The sequence below is a fragment of the Manis pentadactyla genome, chromosome 1 (genome assembly GCF_030020395.1).
Source record: "Manis pentadactyla isolate mManPen7 chromosome 1, mManPen7.hap1, whole genome shotgun sequence".
In the NCBI taxonomy this organism is placed as follows: domain Eukaryota; kingdom Metazoa; phylum Chordata; class Mammalia; order Pholidota; family Manidae; genus Manis; species Manis pentadactyla.
Genome location: NC_080019.1, coordinates 46,470,956 through 46,489,002, shown reverse-complemented (window position 1 = coordinate 46,489,002; position 18,047 = coordinate 46,470,956). Strand labels below are relative to the sequence as shown.

At 37.4% G+C, this 18,047-nt stretch overlaps 1 protein-coding gene across 9 annotated transcripts in view; it reads right to left on the bottom strand.

Moving 5' to 3' along the window:
- ULK4 (unc-51 like kinase 4) overlaps positions 1-18,047 on the bottom strand; it is a 724,727-nt gene that overhangs the window by 137,089 nt on the left and 569,591 nt on the right. For 7 of the 9 annotated variants that reach the window (XM_057497567.1, XM_057497568.1, XM_057497577.1 and 4 more), the window contains one exon: positions 3,533-3,718. The exons of 1 other annotated variant lie outside the window; for it this stretch is intronic. In XM_057497567.1, coding sequence (XP_057353550.1) covers positions 3,533-3,718 — 186 coding nt within the window. Of the gene's footprint in view, positions 1-3,532; positions 3,719-18,047 lie in introns of those variants that run through there. One more of the 9 variants, XM_057497578.1, reaches the window with a different exon arrangement.

The window sequence follows — 18,047 nt, the reverse complement described above, 5'->3', positions numbered from 1 at the left end:
CTACATGTGCTCTCTTACAACACTAAACTATGTTTTCTACCTTTATCTTGTATCTACCTACCACTTCAGCATTTTATTAAAAATAATAATAATAAAGAGAGAAATGTGGTATCCACATATAATTCAAGTATAAAAACCAAATGAGTATTCATATTTGAACTGTTTATAGTTCATAATGCATGAGCAAAACCGAAAGTTTCTGTGATGACTGCCCTTGTACTGTTCACTATGTAACTTATTCATTATGTAAGAATTTGTTCTACATGTAAAAACTTGTTTGTTATGCCTCAGAAGATTGGAGACTGACAAAAATTAGGCTTGGGCTGGAATAATGATTGTGCATTGAGCATTGACTCCCCTATACAGAATTTTATTGTCGTTAACAACCATTTGATCAATAAATATGAGAGATGCCCTCACAAAAAAAAATAAAATAAAAATAAAAATAAAAAAAAAAATAAATAAAATAAAATAAAATAAAATAAAAAAAAGAAGGACAGACTTCCAATGGTAAAATAAATTAGTAACCAGGATGTAATGTATAGCATAAGGAATATAGTCAAGATATTTTAACAGCCTGGTAGGGTGATAGCTGGAACCTAGAATTATGTATATAAATGTTCTACCACTGTGTTGTACACTTGAAACTCATGTAATGTAATACTGTGTGTCAACTACCCTTCAATAAAAAATAATTATTTAAAAAATAAAAAAATAAAAAAAATAAAAAAAAAAATAAAAAAAAAGAAACAAATGGGGCAGAAAAGGTGGACACAACCTAAATATCAATCAACAGATGAATAAGCAAAATGTACATATACACAATGGAATATTATTCAGCCTTCAAAAGGAATGAAGTTCTGATACATACTACAACATGGATGAAACTTGAAGACATGCTAAGTAAAATAAGCCAGACATAAAAGGGCAAGTATTGTATCATTCAACTCACATGAATGACCCAGTCAAATCTGGAGAGAGAGAGAAACAGAGACAGACAGAGGCAGAGACAGACAGACACAGGGAGAAGAAGGATGGTTAGCAGAGGCTGGGGAATGGGGAAATGGGCAGTTTGTATTTAATGAGTACAATTTTTGGATGATGGAAAAGTTCTGTAGATGGATGTTGGTGATGGCTGCATGAAAGTGTGAATGTAGATAATGCCACTGAACTGTAGAATTAGAAGTGATTAAAAAGGTAAATTTTATGTTATGTATATTTTACCACAATTAAAAAAAGAAAAAGGATGAGCAGCACCAAAAACGACTTCAGTTTTCATATACTTACGTAAAAGTCACTCGGATTCAACTTTCCTTCTCCAAACAAAATATAACTGGCCCGATATGTGGCAAGTCAGAAACTATAATGAAATCCTATCAGGCAGGAATCCTTTAGGAAACTAAGATGGTGTAATCTGGTTACTTTGACCAAGCTGGGGTCTAATTTGTTTTCTGCACAATTAATTTGATCAACGTTTTAGAAAATATTGTAATTTATTTCCAAACACAGGTCCATAATCTCTTATCTACAATTATGAAATCTAGAAAAAAAAGCACTGAAAATCAAAACTTTTTTCATAAATTTGGTTCAAAAACATATTTGGTGATAAAATCTAATGTAACTCACATGGGGCCATGTGAAATCTTTATTTACTCACTTGGTGTGACTATCCATACATTTTGCTGCAGAAATATTACCCTGTTTGATGACAGCACTGCCCCATGGTCTCCTATGGGGGGTCACATCATAATACAGTATACACATCATGCCAAAGAGATCTGAAAATTATGATTTCCAAAGCAAATCTGATCTTAGGGGAATCAACTAAGAGATGGTGGATCTCTGCAAAATTAATCAGATAATAGGTCAACATTTCCCAAGCTTCTGTTATTCCCTACCAAATTCATAATTTTGCCATATCTACAGTTCACTTGTTATATTCCCTAGTATTTGTTTTCCATGTTAATTCACCCTTTTTATTTGAAATTATTTTTTAAAAGAAATACTTTGTCTCTACTGTAAAAACTGAACATCTCAGAGGCCTATTCTCTGTTAAAAAGGGAGATTTTGAAGCATTCAGGAGGTGGTAAAGAGACAGTAGTACCAAACAGACTTTCACCTTAAGTCATCGGAAAGATTAAAAAAAAAAAATTGAAAGGATATACCTCCCTTACTACATGATTCAACGTCATCTAGAGCCAGGTTGGTGTACTACCCCAAGAACTGCGGTCTCCTGGCGTGTTCATCCTGCACTGGGGGGGACTGGCCCAGACCACGGCATCACACTGCCCAGGGGGCAATGACTCCGGTGGATGGTAAGTCGTGTTGGGGGCAGGGAAGAGCTGGCTGTACAACAGCATAACACAGCAGCGAGGAGGGCAAACCTCCCGCTCCTTTCTAGATCTGTCACCCGGGACCTGCCATGCAGATCTAGCTAGTCACACACCGCGGCTGCCCGTTCACCACACGGGCACAAGAGCCATCTTGACCATGACTCTGGAACATCCACAGCCTCCACGGCCTCCACGGCCAAAGGACCCCTCAAGATAACTGGGCCTACAAGTGAACAGAGTGACAAGCCAGAACATGGTACAGCCTAAGGGGACCTCTGCTCCCTTATGACATTCAACAATAGCTACTGTAAATAACAGCCTTCAAAAACAGCAGAATTAATATTTATTGTAAAAAGAAAACGAGTCAGTCTTCAAAAGTACTTTCAAATAAACATCAGCTATATATATATATATTTAAAAATAAAATAAAGCAAGTGGAGAAAATGGAGAAGTATTTTCTTATAGTAAAATACTGGGAATTAGAAATGTTGGGAGTCAGAAAAGCTCCATCTTGCAATCTTACTGAATTAAAAATAAGAGCTACACATTGATTAACCCAAGTGATCAAAATTAACATCACCAGTGAAGGGCAAATGGACATCATGAGGCTCTAGATGTGATAGACTGAGAAAGATACAATAACCCTGCTGGTGCTTTCCTGAATCTAATCATCAGAAAACATCAGAGAGACCCAAACTGAAGTAGATTCTATAAAATCTTCAGCCTATATTTTTAAAAACTGTCATGAAAGACAAAGAAAGGCTGCAGGACTCGCCCAGATTAAAGACACATGGCTACTCACATATATATATGATCCTGGACTGGATCCTATACCAGAAGAAAATGTTATAAAGGATGTTATTGGGACAACTGCCAGGACTGGAATATGAATGGGCTGGTTAATAAAAGAACTGTGTCAGTGTTAAATTTCCTGATTTGATTACTAAGAGAACATCCATTTTGTTAGTAACGCGTACTTACACATTAAGGGGTGAGGGGGCACAACATCTCTAACTTATTCCCCAGTAGTTCAAAATAAGTATGTGTAAATGCAGACTGATAAGCAGAATCTGATGAATGTTAACAACAGGTGAGAAGAGAGTTCTTTTACTGTAATTCATTAGAAAAAAAATGGCTACTCCTGGCCACCGGCTGCCACAGGACCACCTGCCCTAGCCTCAGTGTCAGCATGGACTCACCATTCTTCTGAGAATCTTCAACAGAAGTTTCTGCTCCTTTGGGTCCTTCTTAGATGTCAGTAAATCAGCAAAGTTCTCTGCATTTCTGGGAGACAGGCTATCTGGGTTTTCCCCTCCATACAGCTGAACCAGCATAGACAGACACTTGGATGAAACTTCAAAAATTTCAGGGTCCTCATTAGGAAGCTGAAAATTAACAAATAGGACTATTTAAGCTTAATTGAAGATTGTGTTTGTATCCCTCAAGAACTACAGTAAGATTTGGCTTAATGGGAAGAATGTCAGTTTGCATAGAAAGTTTGACTAACTGACATTTTTCAAATGATTATCTTTCAAAATGCATACAGTACTCAAACAAGGCTAATAGCACAAAATTGGAACGAAGTCCTGCGGTTCTTCCTTTAAAGGTGTAAAATGTAAAGGCCACAGTAAAGAATGGCCTGGAACAAGCAGAGAACCAACATATACTTTCTATGCATATTTAATATATGCACATAATGTGTGGGTGTGGTGTCTGCAGATGTGGAAACAGTTTGATTTTTTTAGAGATACATCCCTTACAGTCTTGTTTACTATAAACTTGTTTAGGAAAAATTCACTTCCTAGATGATATTAAGGAGACTTTGAACTTCCCTATGTCCAAATCATTACTGATTAAATAGGTGGGAGAGAGAGCATTATTTTTGTATGTATTAAGTATAATATGAAATAAAAGTCACATTATAAGCATTTTAACCTTTTATAACATTTATTTGTAACAGCTTTATTAAGACACAATTTCTATGCCATACAACTCACTCATTTAACATTTATAATTTAGTGGTTTTACTATATTCAGAATAATATAACCATCACCATGATTAATTTTAGAATTTTTTCATCCCTCAGAAACAAACTCCACACCCTTTAGCAGTCACCTTGCCAACATCATCTCCTCCTCCCCAGCCCAGCCCAGTGATAATCCCCTTTCTGCCCCTAGACTTGCCTATTCTAGACATTTCAGATACATGAAATCATACAAAATAGGATCCTTTGTTACTGGTTTCTTTCACTTAGCACAAAATTTTCAAAATTCATCCATGCTGTAGCACCTATCAGGATTTTATTTCTTCTTGATGCCAAATAATACCCCATTGTATGGATATATGCCAACATTTTATTTATTGATGCATCAGTTGATGGACATGTGAGTTGTTTCTACTTTTTGGCTATTATGAATCATGCTATGAACATCTATGTATAAGTTATTTGTGCAGACATATATTTTCATTTCTCTCTGTTATACATCTAGAAATGGAATTGCTGGGTCATATGCTAGCTCTGTTTAACCTTTTGTGGAACTGTTAGACTGTTTCAGAGCTGCAGTTAGCACCAATAATGTCTGAGGGTCCAGTTTCCCCACATCCTCACCAACACTTGTCATTAACTGTGTTTTTATTTATAGTGAGCCTAGTAGGTATGGAGTAGTAGTTCACTGTGGTTTGCTCTGCATTTTCTCTGATGACTAATGATGTTGAGCATCTTTTCATGTGCTTATCAGCCACATGTTTATCTTTGGAGAATTGTTCAGGTCCTTTGCCTCTTTTTTAAATGGGTCATCTACCTTTCCATGATTGAGAATAAGTGATCTTTATATATTACCAACAAAAGTTCCTTAGCAGATATTTGATTTTCAAAAATGTTTTCCTAATCTGCAGGTTGTCTTTTCACTTTCTTCACACTGTACTTTGAAGCACAAAACAGTTTTTATTTTGTTGAGGTTCAATTTATCTACATTTCTTTTATTGTTTGTGATTTTGGTGTCATACATAAAAAAGCACTTCGTATTGAGAGATTCTTAAGATGGCAGCATGAGTAGGGTGGCAGAAATATCCTCCCAAAAGTGTATATATTTTTATAAAATACAGCAAATATAACTATTCCTAAAAGAGTGACCAGAAGATACATTACACGACCCAGGCTACATATGCAAGAACCCAACATCTCATGAAAAGGGTAAGATACAAAGCTGTGACCTGGCGGGACCTGAGTGCGCCCCCAACCCCAGCTCACCGGCGGGAGGAAGGGAATCAGAGTGGGGAAGGAGTGGAAGCACATACTGCTAAATAAGCAGCCCTAGTAATTTGCACCGGGAGCACAGACACACATTGCATGATACACTGGGTATCAGGGGAGCAGAAAAGCAAAATTTGGGATTAAGACCACAAAAAGGTTCTGAAAGCCGGCTGTCCTGGGACAAAAGAAAAGTGGGTGCTTTCAAAGTCTTAAAGGGACAAGGGTTTAACAGCTGGACAAAATTGTCCTGGCACACTCAGCCCAGCAGGCTGGAAACTTAAAGGAACTTCAGGTGCCCTAACCCCCTGGGTGGCAGCACTAATCTGAACACCCTCAAAGCAATAAGCAGTCTGCCATTCCTTCCCCCTGCCGGCACTGCAAACAAATCAGTTGATCCGCCATTGTTGTAGAACAGCTGGGAAGCAGCCCTACCCACAGCAACCACACAGCTTAGCACAGAGGCTTCTCCCTGTGTGCAGCTAACCAGTCCAGACTCAGAGGTTGATCCCTGCATGCAGTTAACTGGCACAGACAGCAGAGACTGGCACAGAGTCACGGAGGCACAAAGGAGCTTTGTTCTCACAGCAGAACACATGCCACTTGCTTGTGACCCCCACCAGTACCCTAGATCATCTGAAGGGCCACCCCGCACACAGCAGCTCAGAGGATTAACCCAGGGGCTTGACCAGCACAGACAGGGGAGATGGACGCAGAGACTGGGAGGCATTAAGGACCCCGTTTTTGTGGCAGAACACATGCCATTTGCCTGGGACCCCCACCAGTGCTGTAGGCCATCCCAAAAGCCACCTTGCCCAGGGAAGCTCAGCGGATTAACACAGAGGCTGCTCCCTCAGTGCAGTTGACTGGCACAGATAGTGGAGAAAGGCAAGGTGACCGGTAAGCAGGAAGGGAGTCTGTCCACCCAGCTGACACATGCACAAATTGCCAGTGTTTACTCCCATTGCCATGAAAAGGCAGAAAAATGTTGTTCAGTTCAAAATAGCTCAAACACCAGACAGAGAGCTTGGTGAGACTGAAATCACCAATCTTCCTGAAAAATACTTCAAAATAAAAGTAATAAGCATGCTGATGGAGAACAGAGAAACATTCAAGAGCTAATGGATGAATTCAGGAGGGAGATAACAGAAATGAATGAAACAGTGGAAGGATTGAACAGCAGACTAGATGAGGTAGAAGAGACTGTTAATGGAATAGAAATCAGAAAATAGAAATACAGAGAAGCTGAGGCAGAGAGAGATAAAAGGATCTCCAGGAAAGAAATAATTTTAAGAGAAATGTGCGATCAATCCAAACGAAACAATATTCACATTAAAGGGGTAACAGAAGAAGAAGAGAGAGAAAAAGGAATAGAAAGTGTCTTTGAAGAAATAACTACTGGAAACTTCGCAAATCTGGGGAAGGAAATAGTCAATCAGACCACGGAAGTCCCCAGATCTCCCAACACAAGGAACCCAAGGAGGACAACACCAAGATATATAATAATTAAAATGGCAAAGAAAAAAGATGAGGACAGAGTATTAAAAGCAGACAGAGAGAGGAAAAAAGATCACCTATAAAAGAAAAACAGTGAGGCTATCATCAGACTTCTAAGCAGAAACCTTACAAGCCAGAAGGGAATGGCATGATATATTCAATGCAATGAAACAGAAGGGTGTCGAACCAAGAATACTGTATCCACCAAGATTACCATTGAAATGTGAAGGAGGGATTAAACAATTCCCAGATAACACACGTTGAGGGAATTTACCTCACACAAAACATCTCTACAATGTATTTTGAAGGGACTGCTCGAGATGGAAATATGCCTAAGGTTAAACAGCTGTCACCAGAGAAAATAAAACCACAGCCAACAAAGTAGACCAACCAAATACTAACTAAATGCAAAACAAAATCAGATATCCACAAAGCCAGTCAAGGGAAACATAAAAGAGTACAGAATAAAACACCTAACACATAAAGAATGGAGGAGGAAGAAAAAGAAGGGAGAGAAATAAAGAATCATCAGACTGTGTTCATAATAGCATAATAAGTGAGTTCAAGTTAGACAGTTAGATAGAAAAGAAGCTACCCTTGAACCTTTGGTAACCACAAATCCAAAGCCTGCAATGGCAATAAGTACATGTCTTTCAATAATCACCCTAAATGTAAATGGGCTGAGTGCACCAATCAAAAGACACAGAGTAATAGAATGGATAAAAAAACAAGACCCATCTATATGCTGCCTACAAGAGACTCACCTCAAACCTAAAGACATACACAGACTAAAAGTCAAGTGATGGAAAAAGATATTTCATGCAAACAATAGGGAGAAAAAAGCAGCTGTTGCAGTACTACTATCACACAAAATAGACTTCAAAACAAAGAAAGTAACAAGGGACAAAGAAGGACATTACATAATGATAAAGGGGTCAGTCCAACAAGAGCATATAACCATTATAAATATCTATGCACCCAACACAGGAGCACCAACATATGTGAAACAAATACTAACAGAATTAACGGATGAAATAGAATGCAATGTTCCTTTTAGGAGACATCAACACACCACTCACTCCAAAGGACAGATCCACCAGACAGAAAATAAGTAAGGACACAGAGGCACTTAACAAAACAAGAAAACAGATGGACCTAACAGACATCTACAGAACTCTACACCCAAAAGCAGCGGGATACACATTCTTCGCAAGTGTACATGGAACATTATCCAGAATAGACCACATACTAGGCCACAAAAAGAACCTCAGTAAATTCAAAAAGACTGAAATTTTACAAACCAACTTATCAGTTCACAAAGGTATAAAACTAGAAATAAATTGTACAAAGAAAACAAAAAGGCTCACAAACACATGGAGGCTTAACAGCACACTCCTAAATAATCAATGGATCAAGGACCAAATTAAAACAGAGATCAAGCAATATATGGAGACAAATGGCAACAGCAGCACAAAGCCCCAACTTCTGTGGAATGTAGTGAAGGCAGTTCTAAGAGGAAAGTATATAGCAATCCAGGCCTACATAAAGAAGGAAGAACAATTGCAAATGAATAGGATTAGTTCACAATTATTGAAACTGGAAAAAGAAGAACAAATGAGGCCTAAAGTCAGCAGAAGGAGGGACATAATAAAGACCAGAGAAGAAATAAATGAAACTGAGAAGAATAAAATAGCAAAAATTAATGAAACCAAGAGCTGGTTCTTTGAGAAAATAAACAAAATAGATAAACCCCTAGCCAGACATATCAGAAAAAAAGAATCTGCACACACAAACAGAATCAGAAATAAGAAAGGAAAAATCATGACAGACACCACAGATATAAAAAGAATTATTAGAGAATACTATGAAAATCTATATGCTAACAAACTGGAAAACCTAGAAGACATGGACAACTTTCTAGAAAAACACAACCTTCTAAGACTGACAAAGTAAGAAACAGAACATCTAAATAGACCAATTACCAGCAATGAAATTGAAGTGGTAATCCAAAACTACCTAAGAACAAAACTCCTGGACTAGAAGGCTTCACTGCTGAATGTTACCAGACAATTAGAAAAGGTATAATACCCATTCTCCTTAAAGTTTTCCAAAAAATAGAAGAGGACTTCCAAACTCATTCTATGAAGCCAGCTTCACTCTAATACCAAAATCAGGCAAATACACCACAAAAAAAGAAACCTATACACCAATATCCCTGATGAACATCAATGCAAAAATGCTCAACAAAATATTAGTAAACTGAACTTAAAAATACATCAAGATGATCATACAACAAGATCAAGCGGGATTTATCCCAGGGATGTGCAGATGGTACAATATTAGAAAATCCATCAACATCATCCAACACATCAAAAAAAGGACAAAAACTACATGATCATCTACATAGATGCTGAAAAAGCATTTGACAAAATTCAACATCCACTCGTGATAAAAACTCTCAACAAAATGGGTATAGAGGGCAAGTACCTCAACATAATACAGTCCATACATGAATAATCCATAGCCAATATCTTACTTAACAGCAAGAAGCTGAAAGCTTTTCCCCTAAGATCGGGTACAAGAAAAGGATGCCCATTCTCCTCGCTTTTATTCAACATAGTACTGGAGGTCCTAACCATGACAATCAGACAACACAAAGAAATAAAAGGCATTCAGAGTGGTAAGGAAGAAGCCAAACTGTTAGTGTTAGCAGATGACATGATATTGTACATAAAACACCCTAAAGAATGCACTCCAAAACTACTAGATCTAATATCTGAATTCAGCAAAGTTGCAGGATATAAAATTAATACATAGAAATCTGTTGCATTCCTATATGCTAACAATGAACTAGTAGAAAGAGAAATCAGGAAAACAATTCCATTCACAATTGCATCAAAAAGAATAAAATACCTAGGAATAAACCTAATCAAGGAAGTGAAAGACTGATACCCTGAAAACTACAAGACACTCTTAAGAGAAATTAAACAGGACACTAATAAATTGAAATTCCTCCCACACTCTTAGCTAGGAAGAATTAATATTGTCAAAATGGCCATCCTGCCTAAAGCAATCTACAGATTCAATGCACTTCCTATCAAAATATCAATAGCATTCTTTAACGAACTGGAACAAATACTTCTGAAATTCATATGGAACAAGAAAAGACCCCGAATAGGCAAAGCAATCCTGAGAAGGGAGAATAAAGCAGGGGGATCTCACTTCCCAACTTCAAGCACTACTACAAAGCCACAGTCATCAAGAAAATTTGGTACTGGCACAAAAACAGACCTATAGACCAATGGAACAGAATAGAGAGTTCAGATATTAATCCAAGTATACATGGTCAATTAATATATGAAAAAGGAGCCATGGATATACAATGGGGAAATGATAGCTGGTGCTGGCAAAACTGGACAGCTACATGTAAGAGAATGAAACTGGAGTACTGTCTATTTCCATACACAAAAGCAAACTCAAAATGGATCAAAGCCCTGAATGTAAGTCATGAAACCATAAAACTCTTAGAAGAAAACAGGCAAAACTCTCTTGAATATAAACATGAGCAACTTCTTCATGAAAATATCTCCCTGGGCAAGGGAAACAAAAGCAAAAATGAACAAGTGGGACTATATCAAACTAAAAGGCTTCTGTACAGCAAAGGACACCATCAGTAGAATAAAAAGGCATCCTACAGTATGGGAGAATATATTCACAAATGACATATCCGATAATGGGTTGACAGCCAAAATATACAAAGAGCTCATGCACCTCAGAAAATAAAAAGTAAATAATCCAATTAAAAAATGGCAGAGGAGCTGAACAGACACTTTTCCAAAGAAGAAGTTCAGATGTCCCAGAGGCAAATGAAAAGATGCTCCACATCGGTAATCATCAGATAAATGCAAATTAAAACCACAATGAGATATTACATCAGACCAGTTAGTATGGCCAACATCCCAAAGACAAACAGCAACAAATGTTGGTAAGGATGGGGAGAAAGGGGAACCCTCCTACACTGCTGGTGGGAATGTAAATAAATTCAACCATTGTGGAAAGTAGTATGGAGGTTCCTCAAAAAACTCAAAATAGAAATACCATTTGACCCAGGAATTCCACTTCTAGGTATTTACCCTAAGAATGCTGGATCCCAGTTTGAAAAAGACATATGCACCCCTATGTTTATCACAAGCACTATTTACAATAGCCAAGAAATGGAAGCAACCTAAGTGTCGATCAGTAGATGAATGGATAAAGATGATGTGGTACCTATGCACAATGGAATGTTATTCAGCCACAAGAAGAAAACAAATCTTACCATTTGCAACAACATGGATGGAGCTAGATGGTGTTATGCTCAGTGAAATAAGCTAGGCAGCAAAAGAGAAGCATCAAGTGATTTCACTCATCTGTGGAATATGAGAGCAAAGCAAAAACTGAAGGAACAAAACAGCAGTAGACTCACAGAACCCAAGAATGGACTAACAGTTACCAAAGGGAATGGGACTGGGGAGGATGGGTGGGAAGGGAGGAATAAGGGGGGGAAAGCGGCATTAGGATTAGCACACATAATATAGCAGGGGCACACGGCCAAGGCAGTATAGCACAGAGAAGACAAGTAGTGACTCTATAGCATCTTACTACACTGATGGACAGTGACTGTAATGGGGTATGTGGTAGGGACTTGATAATGAAGGGAATCTAGTAACCACAACGTTGCTCATGCAATTGTATATTAACAATACTAAAATAAAAATAAATAAATTAGTGCTGCTTATTTCAAGATCTGAAGGTTTATGCTTCTTCTAATTTTTATGTTTTTAGCTCTTACATTTATTTCTTTTTCTGAGAATTTTGTACTTTTAGGTTTTACATTTAGGTCTTGATCCATTCTGTGTTAATTTTTATATGGTGCTTGTTTTGTATGTGAATTAATCTTTTGAGATATTTGTAGATTCCCATGCATTTACAAGAAACAATACAGAGAGATACAAAATATTTTTCACCCAAATTCCCCAATGGAAACATGTTGCATAACTATAGTATAATATCACAACCAGGAAATCAACATTGATGTAATCTATAGAGTTCAATCAGATTTAACTTTTTTTTACATGTATGCATGTATGTGTGTGTGTATGAATGTACATGCACATATATTTATTTCTATGCAATTTCATCACACCAGATTTGGTGACACCCACCACCTCAAAATGCAGAATAGTTCCATCATAAAGATCCCTTTTATGGAAAAAAACAACTCTTTCCTTCCTCCATAACAAATTGCTGGCAACCATTAATCTGTTCACCATTTTATCATCCCAAGTAAGTTACATAAATGGAAGCTCACAGTATATATGGCTTTCTTCACTCAACATAATGTCTTTGAGATCTATCCAAGTGCTGTGTGTATCAATAGTGCATTTCTTTTTATATCTGAGTTGCATTCTATGGTATAGAGGTACCAGAGTTTAAGTACTTGCTTCTTAAAGGAAATCCGACTTGTTTCCAATTTGGAGCTATACCAAGGAAAACTACTATGAGAACATTTGTATAATTTGGGTGACCTTAAGCTATCATTTCTCTGAGATAAATGCCCAAGAGTGCATTACGGGATTGTTTTGAAACCTAGTGTTTAGTTTTTATAAGGAAATTAGCAACTGTTTTCCAAAATGGCTACCCCATTTTACTATATTACATTCCTAGGTAGCAATGTATGAAGATCCAGTTTTTCTACATCTTCACCTGTATTTGATATCATCTCTATTTTTTTACTTTCCAACTTGGTAGGCAGGTGGTAATAGCTCAATTGACTTAAAATGCATTTCCCTGGAAAAATATTGGTGGTGTGAGAACAGAGGCAGAAACCTCCTCTCAAAATAACATATAACATGAAAAAACAGCAAATACAACTAATTCTGAAAAAGCAATCAGAAGATTGAAACAGACTGCCTACATATGGGGAAAAGAAAAGACCTCACAGAAAAGGGAAAAGCAGGAAAGCCTCACAAAAAAGGGGGTAAAATAAAGTGATCCAGTGGGAGCCAGGTGTTCCCTGTACCCCAGCTCACAGGCAGGGAGGAAGATAAACAAAGCGGGGAGGGAGTAGAAGCCCAGGACTGAAATATACCCACCCCTGGAGATCTGCTCCAGGAGCATGAACCAACATTACATGATGCTCTGGAGATAAGAAGAGTTGGAAAGCAACGTTAGGCGGAATACTCAGAGAGACTGAGTTTTCAGCCACTTGTGAAGAACAGGTACCCACAACTGACTGCTCCAGGACAAAAGAAAGGTGGGCACATTGAAACACTTCCAAACAACAAGAGGGGTACTAAAGGGGCAAGAATGACACAGAGCTTACTGCTTAGGAGAAAGGACAAAATCGTCCCAGCATACTCAGGCCAGCAGGTTGGGAACTTTCAAGAGCTTCAGGCACTCCATACCCCTACCTGGCAATGCAACCCTGAGACCTGCCACGGTAATACACAGGCTGCCACTCCTCCCTGCCAGTCGCACTCGTCTGCACATCTGCACCCGCCATTGCACCAGGCAAGCAGGAAGGCAGCCCCACCTATGGCAGTGACAGGAGCATATCACAGACGCTCCTCCTACATGCTCAGTAAACATGCCCCAGCAGTGGAGGCAGGCACTGCAGCCAAGAAGCAGGGAAAGAGCTGTTTCCTCCTGGCAGGCACAGGTGTCATGCACCTTCAACCCCCACCATCGCTCGGGGTTCTAGGCAGCTCCAGAGAGTAGAGATTCTGGGCACTACACAGTACTGCAAACACAAAGTTATTATTCTATAATAATCATTAGAAATATGCAATGGCAAAAGAATCTTGTACAAACCACAATCTCTCAAATACCAGAAAGAGAGCTAAGTGAAACTGAAACCACCAATCTTGATAAAGAGTTCAAAATAAAAATCATAAACATGCTCATGGACTACAGAAAAATATTCAACATCTCAGGGAGCACTACAAAGAAACAGAAAAATTGATAAATACAGTATCTGAAGTGAAACATACAATGGAAGGATGTAAAAGCAGATTTGATGAGGGAGAGAAGATGGTAAATGAAATAGAAATTAGAGAAAAGGAATACAAAGAAGCTGAGTCACAGAGAGAAAAAAAGGATATCTATGAATAAAAGAATAATAAGAGAACTATGCAACCAATCCAAATGGAACAATATTTGCATTACAGGTGTGACAGAAGAAAAAGAAAGAGAAAAAGGGATAGGAAGTCTCTTTGAGGAAATAATTGCTGAAAACTTCTCCAATCTGGGGAACAATTAAAGTGGCACATACAATAATTAAAGTGGCAAAGATCAAGTACAAGGAGACTGTAATAAAAGCAGCCAGAGAGAGAAAAATGACCACAAACAAAGGAAAGCCCATCACACTATCATGAGACTTCTCAGAAGAAACCTTACAGGCCAGAAGGAAGTGGCATGACATATTTAATGCAATGAAACAGAAGGGCCTCAAAACAAGAATACTCTATCTGGCAAGATCATTTATATTTGAAGCAAGGATTAAATAATTTCCAAATAAGCAGAAGGTGAGGGAATTTACCTCACACAAACCATCAATACAGTGTATTCTGGAGGGACTCCTATAGATGGAAGTTCTCCTAAGGCTAAATATCTGTTACCAGAGAAAATAAAACCACAGTTTTTTTACTTAATTACTAAGCCAATGCAAAGTAAATCAACTACCCACAGGTCAATCAAGGGATATAAAAAGAGTACAAAATATAACACCTAATATATAAGGAATGGAAGAGGAAGAAAGAGAAGGGAGGGAAAAAAAGAACCTTTAGATAATGTTTGAAATAGAATAACAGGGGATTTAAATTAGACTGTTAGATAGCAAAGAAGTTGCCCTTGAATCTTTGGTAACCATGAGTCTAAAGCCTGCAATGGCAATAAGTACATATCAATTGATAATCACCCTAAATGTAAATAGACTGAATGTACCAATAAAAATAGACAGAGTTATAGAATAGATTTTTTAAAAACCTCATCTATATGCTGCCTACAAGAGACTCACTTCAAACCCAAAGACATACACAGACTAAAAGTGAAGCAATGGAAAAAGATATTTCATGGAAATAATAGGAAAAAAGGAGCAAGAGTTGCAATATTTGTATCTGACAAAACAGACTTCAAAACAAGGAAAGTAACAAGAGACAAAGAAGGACATTACATAATGATAAAGGGGTCAGTTCATCAAGAGGATATAACCATTATAAATATGCACCCAATACAGGAATACCTAAATATGGATATAGATGTTATATATAGGAAACACATACTAACAGAATTAAAGAGGGAAATAGAATGCAACACATTCATTTTAGGAGACCTCAGCACACCTCTCACTCCAAAGGACAGAAAATAAGTGAGGAGACAGAGGCTCTGAAAACCATATTAGAACAGATGGACCTAACAGATATCGACAGAACACAGCAGGATATACATTTTTCTCAAGAACACATGGAACATTTTCCAGAATAGATCACATACTAGAACACAAAAAATCTTCAGCACGTTCAGAAAGATTGAAATTGTACCAACAAGCTTCTCACACCACAAAGGTATGAAACTAGAAATAAATTACGCAAAGGAAAAAAAAAAGCTCACAAACTCATGGAGGCTTAACAACATGTTTCTAAATAATCAATAGATCAATGACCAAATAAAAACAGAGATCAAGCAATATGTGGAGACAAATCAATAACAACTACTCAACACCCCAAGACCTGTGGGATACAGCAAAGGTCATTCTAAGAGGAAAGCATATTGCAATACAGGCTTACCTCAAGAAAGAAGAACAATCCCAAACGAACAGTATAAACTCACAATTACTGAAACTTGAAAAAGAAGAACAAACAAGGCCAAAGGTCAGTAGAAGGAGGGATATAATAAAGATCAGAGCCAAAATAACTAACACTGAGAAGAATAAAACAATAGAAAGAATCAAAGAAACCAGCAGTTGTTTCTCCAAAAAAATAAACAAAATAGATAAACCCCTAGCTAGACTTATCAAGAAAAAAAGAGAGTGTACACACATAAACAGAATCAGAAATGAGAAAGGAAACATCATGATGGACATGACAGTAATACAAAGCACTTTTAGAGAATATTATGAAAAATCATGTGCTAACAAATTGGATAACCTAGAAGAAAAGAATAACTTCCTAGAAAAATAAAATCTTCCAAGATTGACCCAGGAAGGAATAGAAAATTTGAACACACTAATTACCAGCAATGAAATCGAATTGATAATCAAAAAACTAAGTGAGAACAAAACCCCAGGACCATATGGCTTCACCAGTCAATTTTATCAAACATTTAGAAAAGACATAATTCCCATCCTCCTTAATGTTTACCAGGAAGTGGAAGAGGAGGGAATACTTCCAAACCCATTCTATGAAGCCAGCATCACTCTCATACCAAAACCAGGCAAAGAGACCACAAAAAAAGAAAATTACATATGACTATCCTTAATGAACATAGATGCAAAAATGCTCAACAAAATATTAGGAAACTAAATTGAAAAATACATAAAAAAAAAGATCATCCATCATGATCAAGCAGGATTTATTCCAGGGATGCAGAATAGGATGGTACAATCTTCAAAAATCTATCAAAATCATACACTACATCAACAAAAAGAAGGACAGAAGTCACAGGATCATCTCCATAGATGCTGAAAAAGCATTTGACAAAATTCTACATGTTTTCGCAATAAAAACTCTCAACAAAATGGGTATAGAGGGCAAGTACTTCAACATAATGAAGGCCATATATGACAAACCCACAGCTAACATCACACTTAACAGGGAAAAGCTGAAAGCTGCTCCCCTAAAATCGGGAACAAGACAAGGATGCCCACTCTCCCCAATTTTATTCAACCTAGTACTGGAGGTCCTAGCCATGGCAATCAGACAACACAAGAAATAAAAGGCATTCAGAGTGGTAAGGAAGAAGTTAAACTGTCACTGTTTGCAGACAACATGATATTTTACATAAAAAACCCTAAAGACTTCACTCCAAAACAACTAGATCTAATATCTGAATTCAGCACGGTTGCAGGATACAAAATTAATACACAGAAATATCTGGCATTCCTATATATTAAAGATGAACTAGCAGAAAGAGAAATAAGGAAAATTCCATTTACAATGGCATTCAAAAGAATAAAATAACTAGGAATAAACCTAATCAAGGAGGTGAAAGACCTATACCCTGAAAATTACAAGACACTAATGAGAGAAATTAAAGAAGACACCAATAAATGGAAATACATCCCATGCTCATGGATAGGAAAAATTAATATTTTCAAAATGGCCATCCTGCTTGAAACAATCTACTGATTCAATGCAATCCCTATAAAAATTCCAACAGCATTCTTCAATGAACTGGAACAAATAGTTCTAAAATTCCTATGGAACCCCAAAAGACCCCAAGTAACCAAAGCAAATCTGAGAAGGAAGAATAAAGCTGTAGGCATTACACTGCCTGACTTCAAGCTCTACTACAAAGCCACAGTAATTAAAACAATTTGGTACTGGCACAAGAACAGATCCATATGTCAATGGAATAGCACAGAGAACCCAGATATAGACCCAAACATATACAGTATAGGAGCCATGAATATATAATGAAGAAATGTTAGCCTGTTCAACAACTGGTGTTGGCAAAACTGGACAGCTGCATGTAAGACAATGAAGCTGGATTACTAACCCCATACACAAAAGTAAACTTGAAATAGATCAAAGACCTGAATGTAAGTCATGAAACCATAAAACTCTTAGAAGAAAACAAAGGCAAAAATCTCTTGAATATGAACATGAACAACTTTTTCCTGAACACATCTCCTTGGACAAGGGAAACAAAAGCAAAAATGAACAAAGGGGACTACGTCAAACTAAAAAGCTTTTGTACAACAATGGAC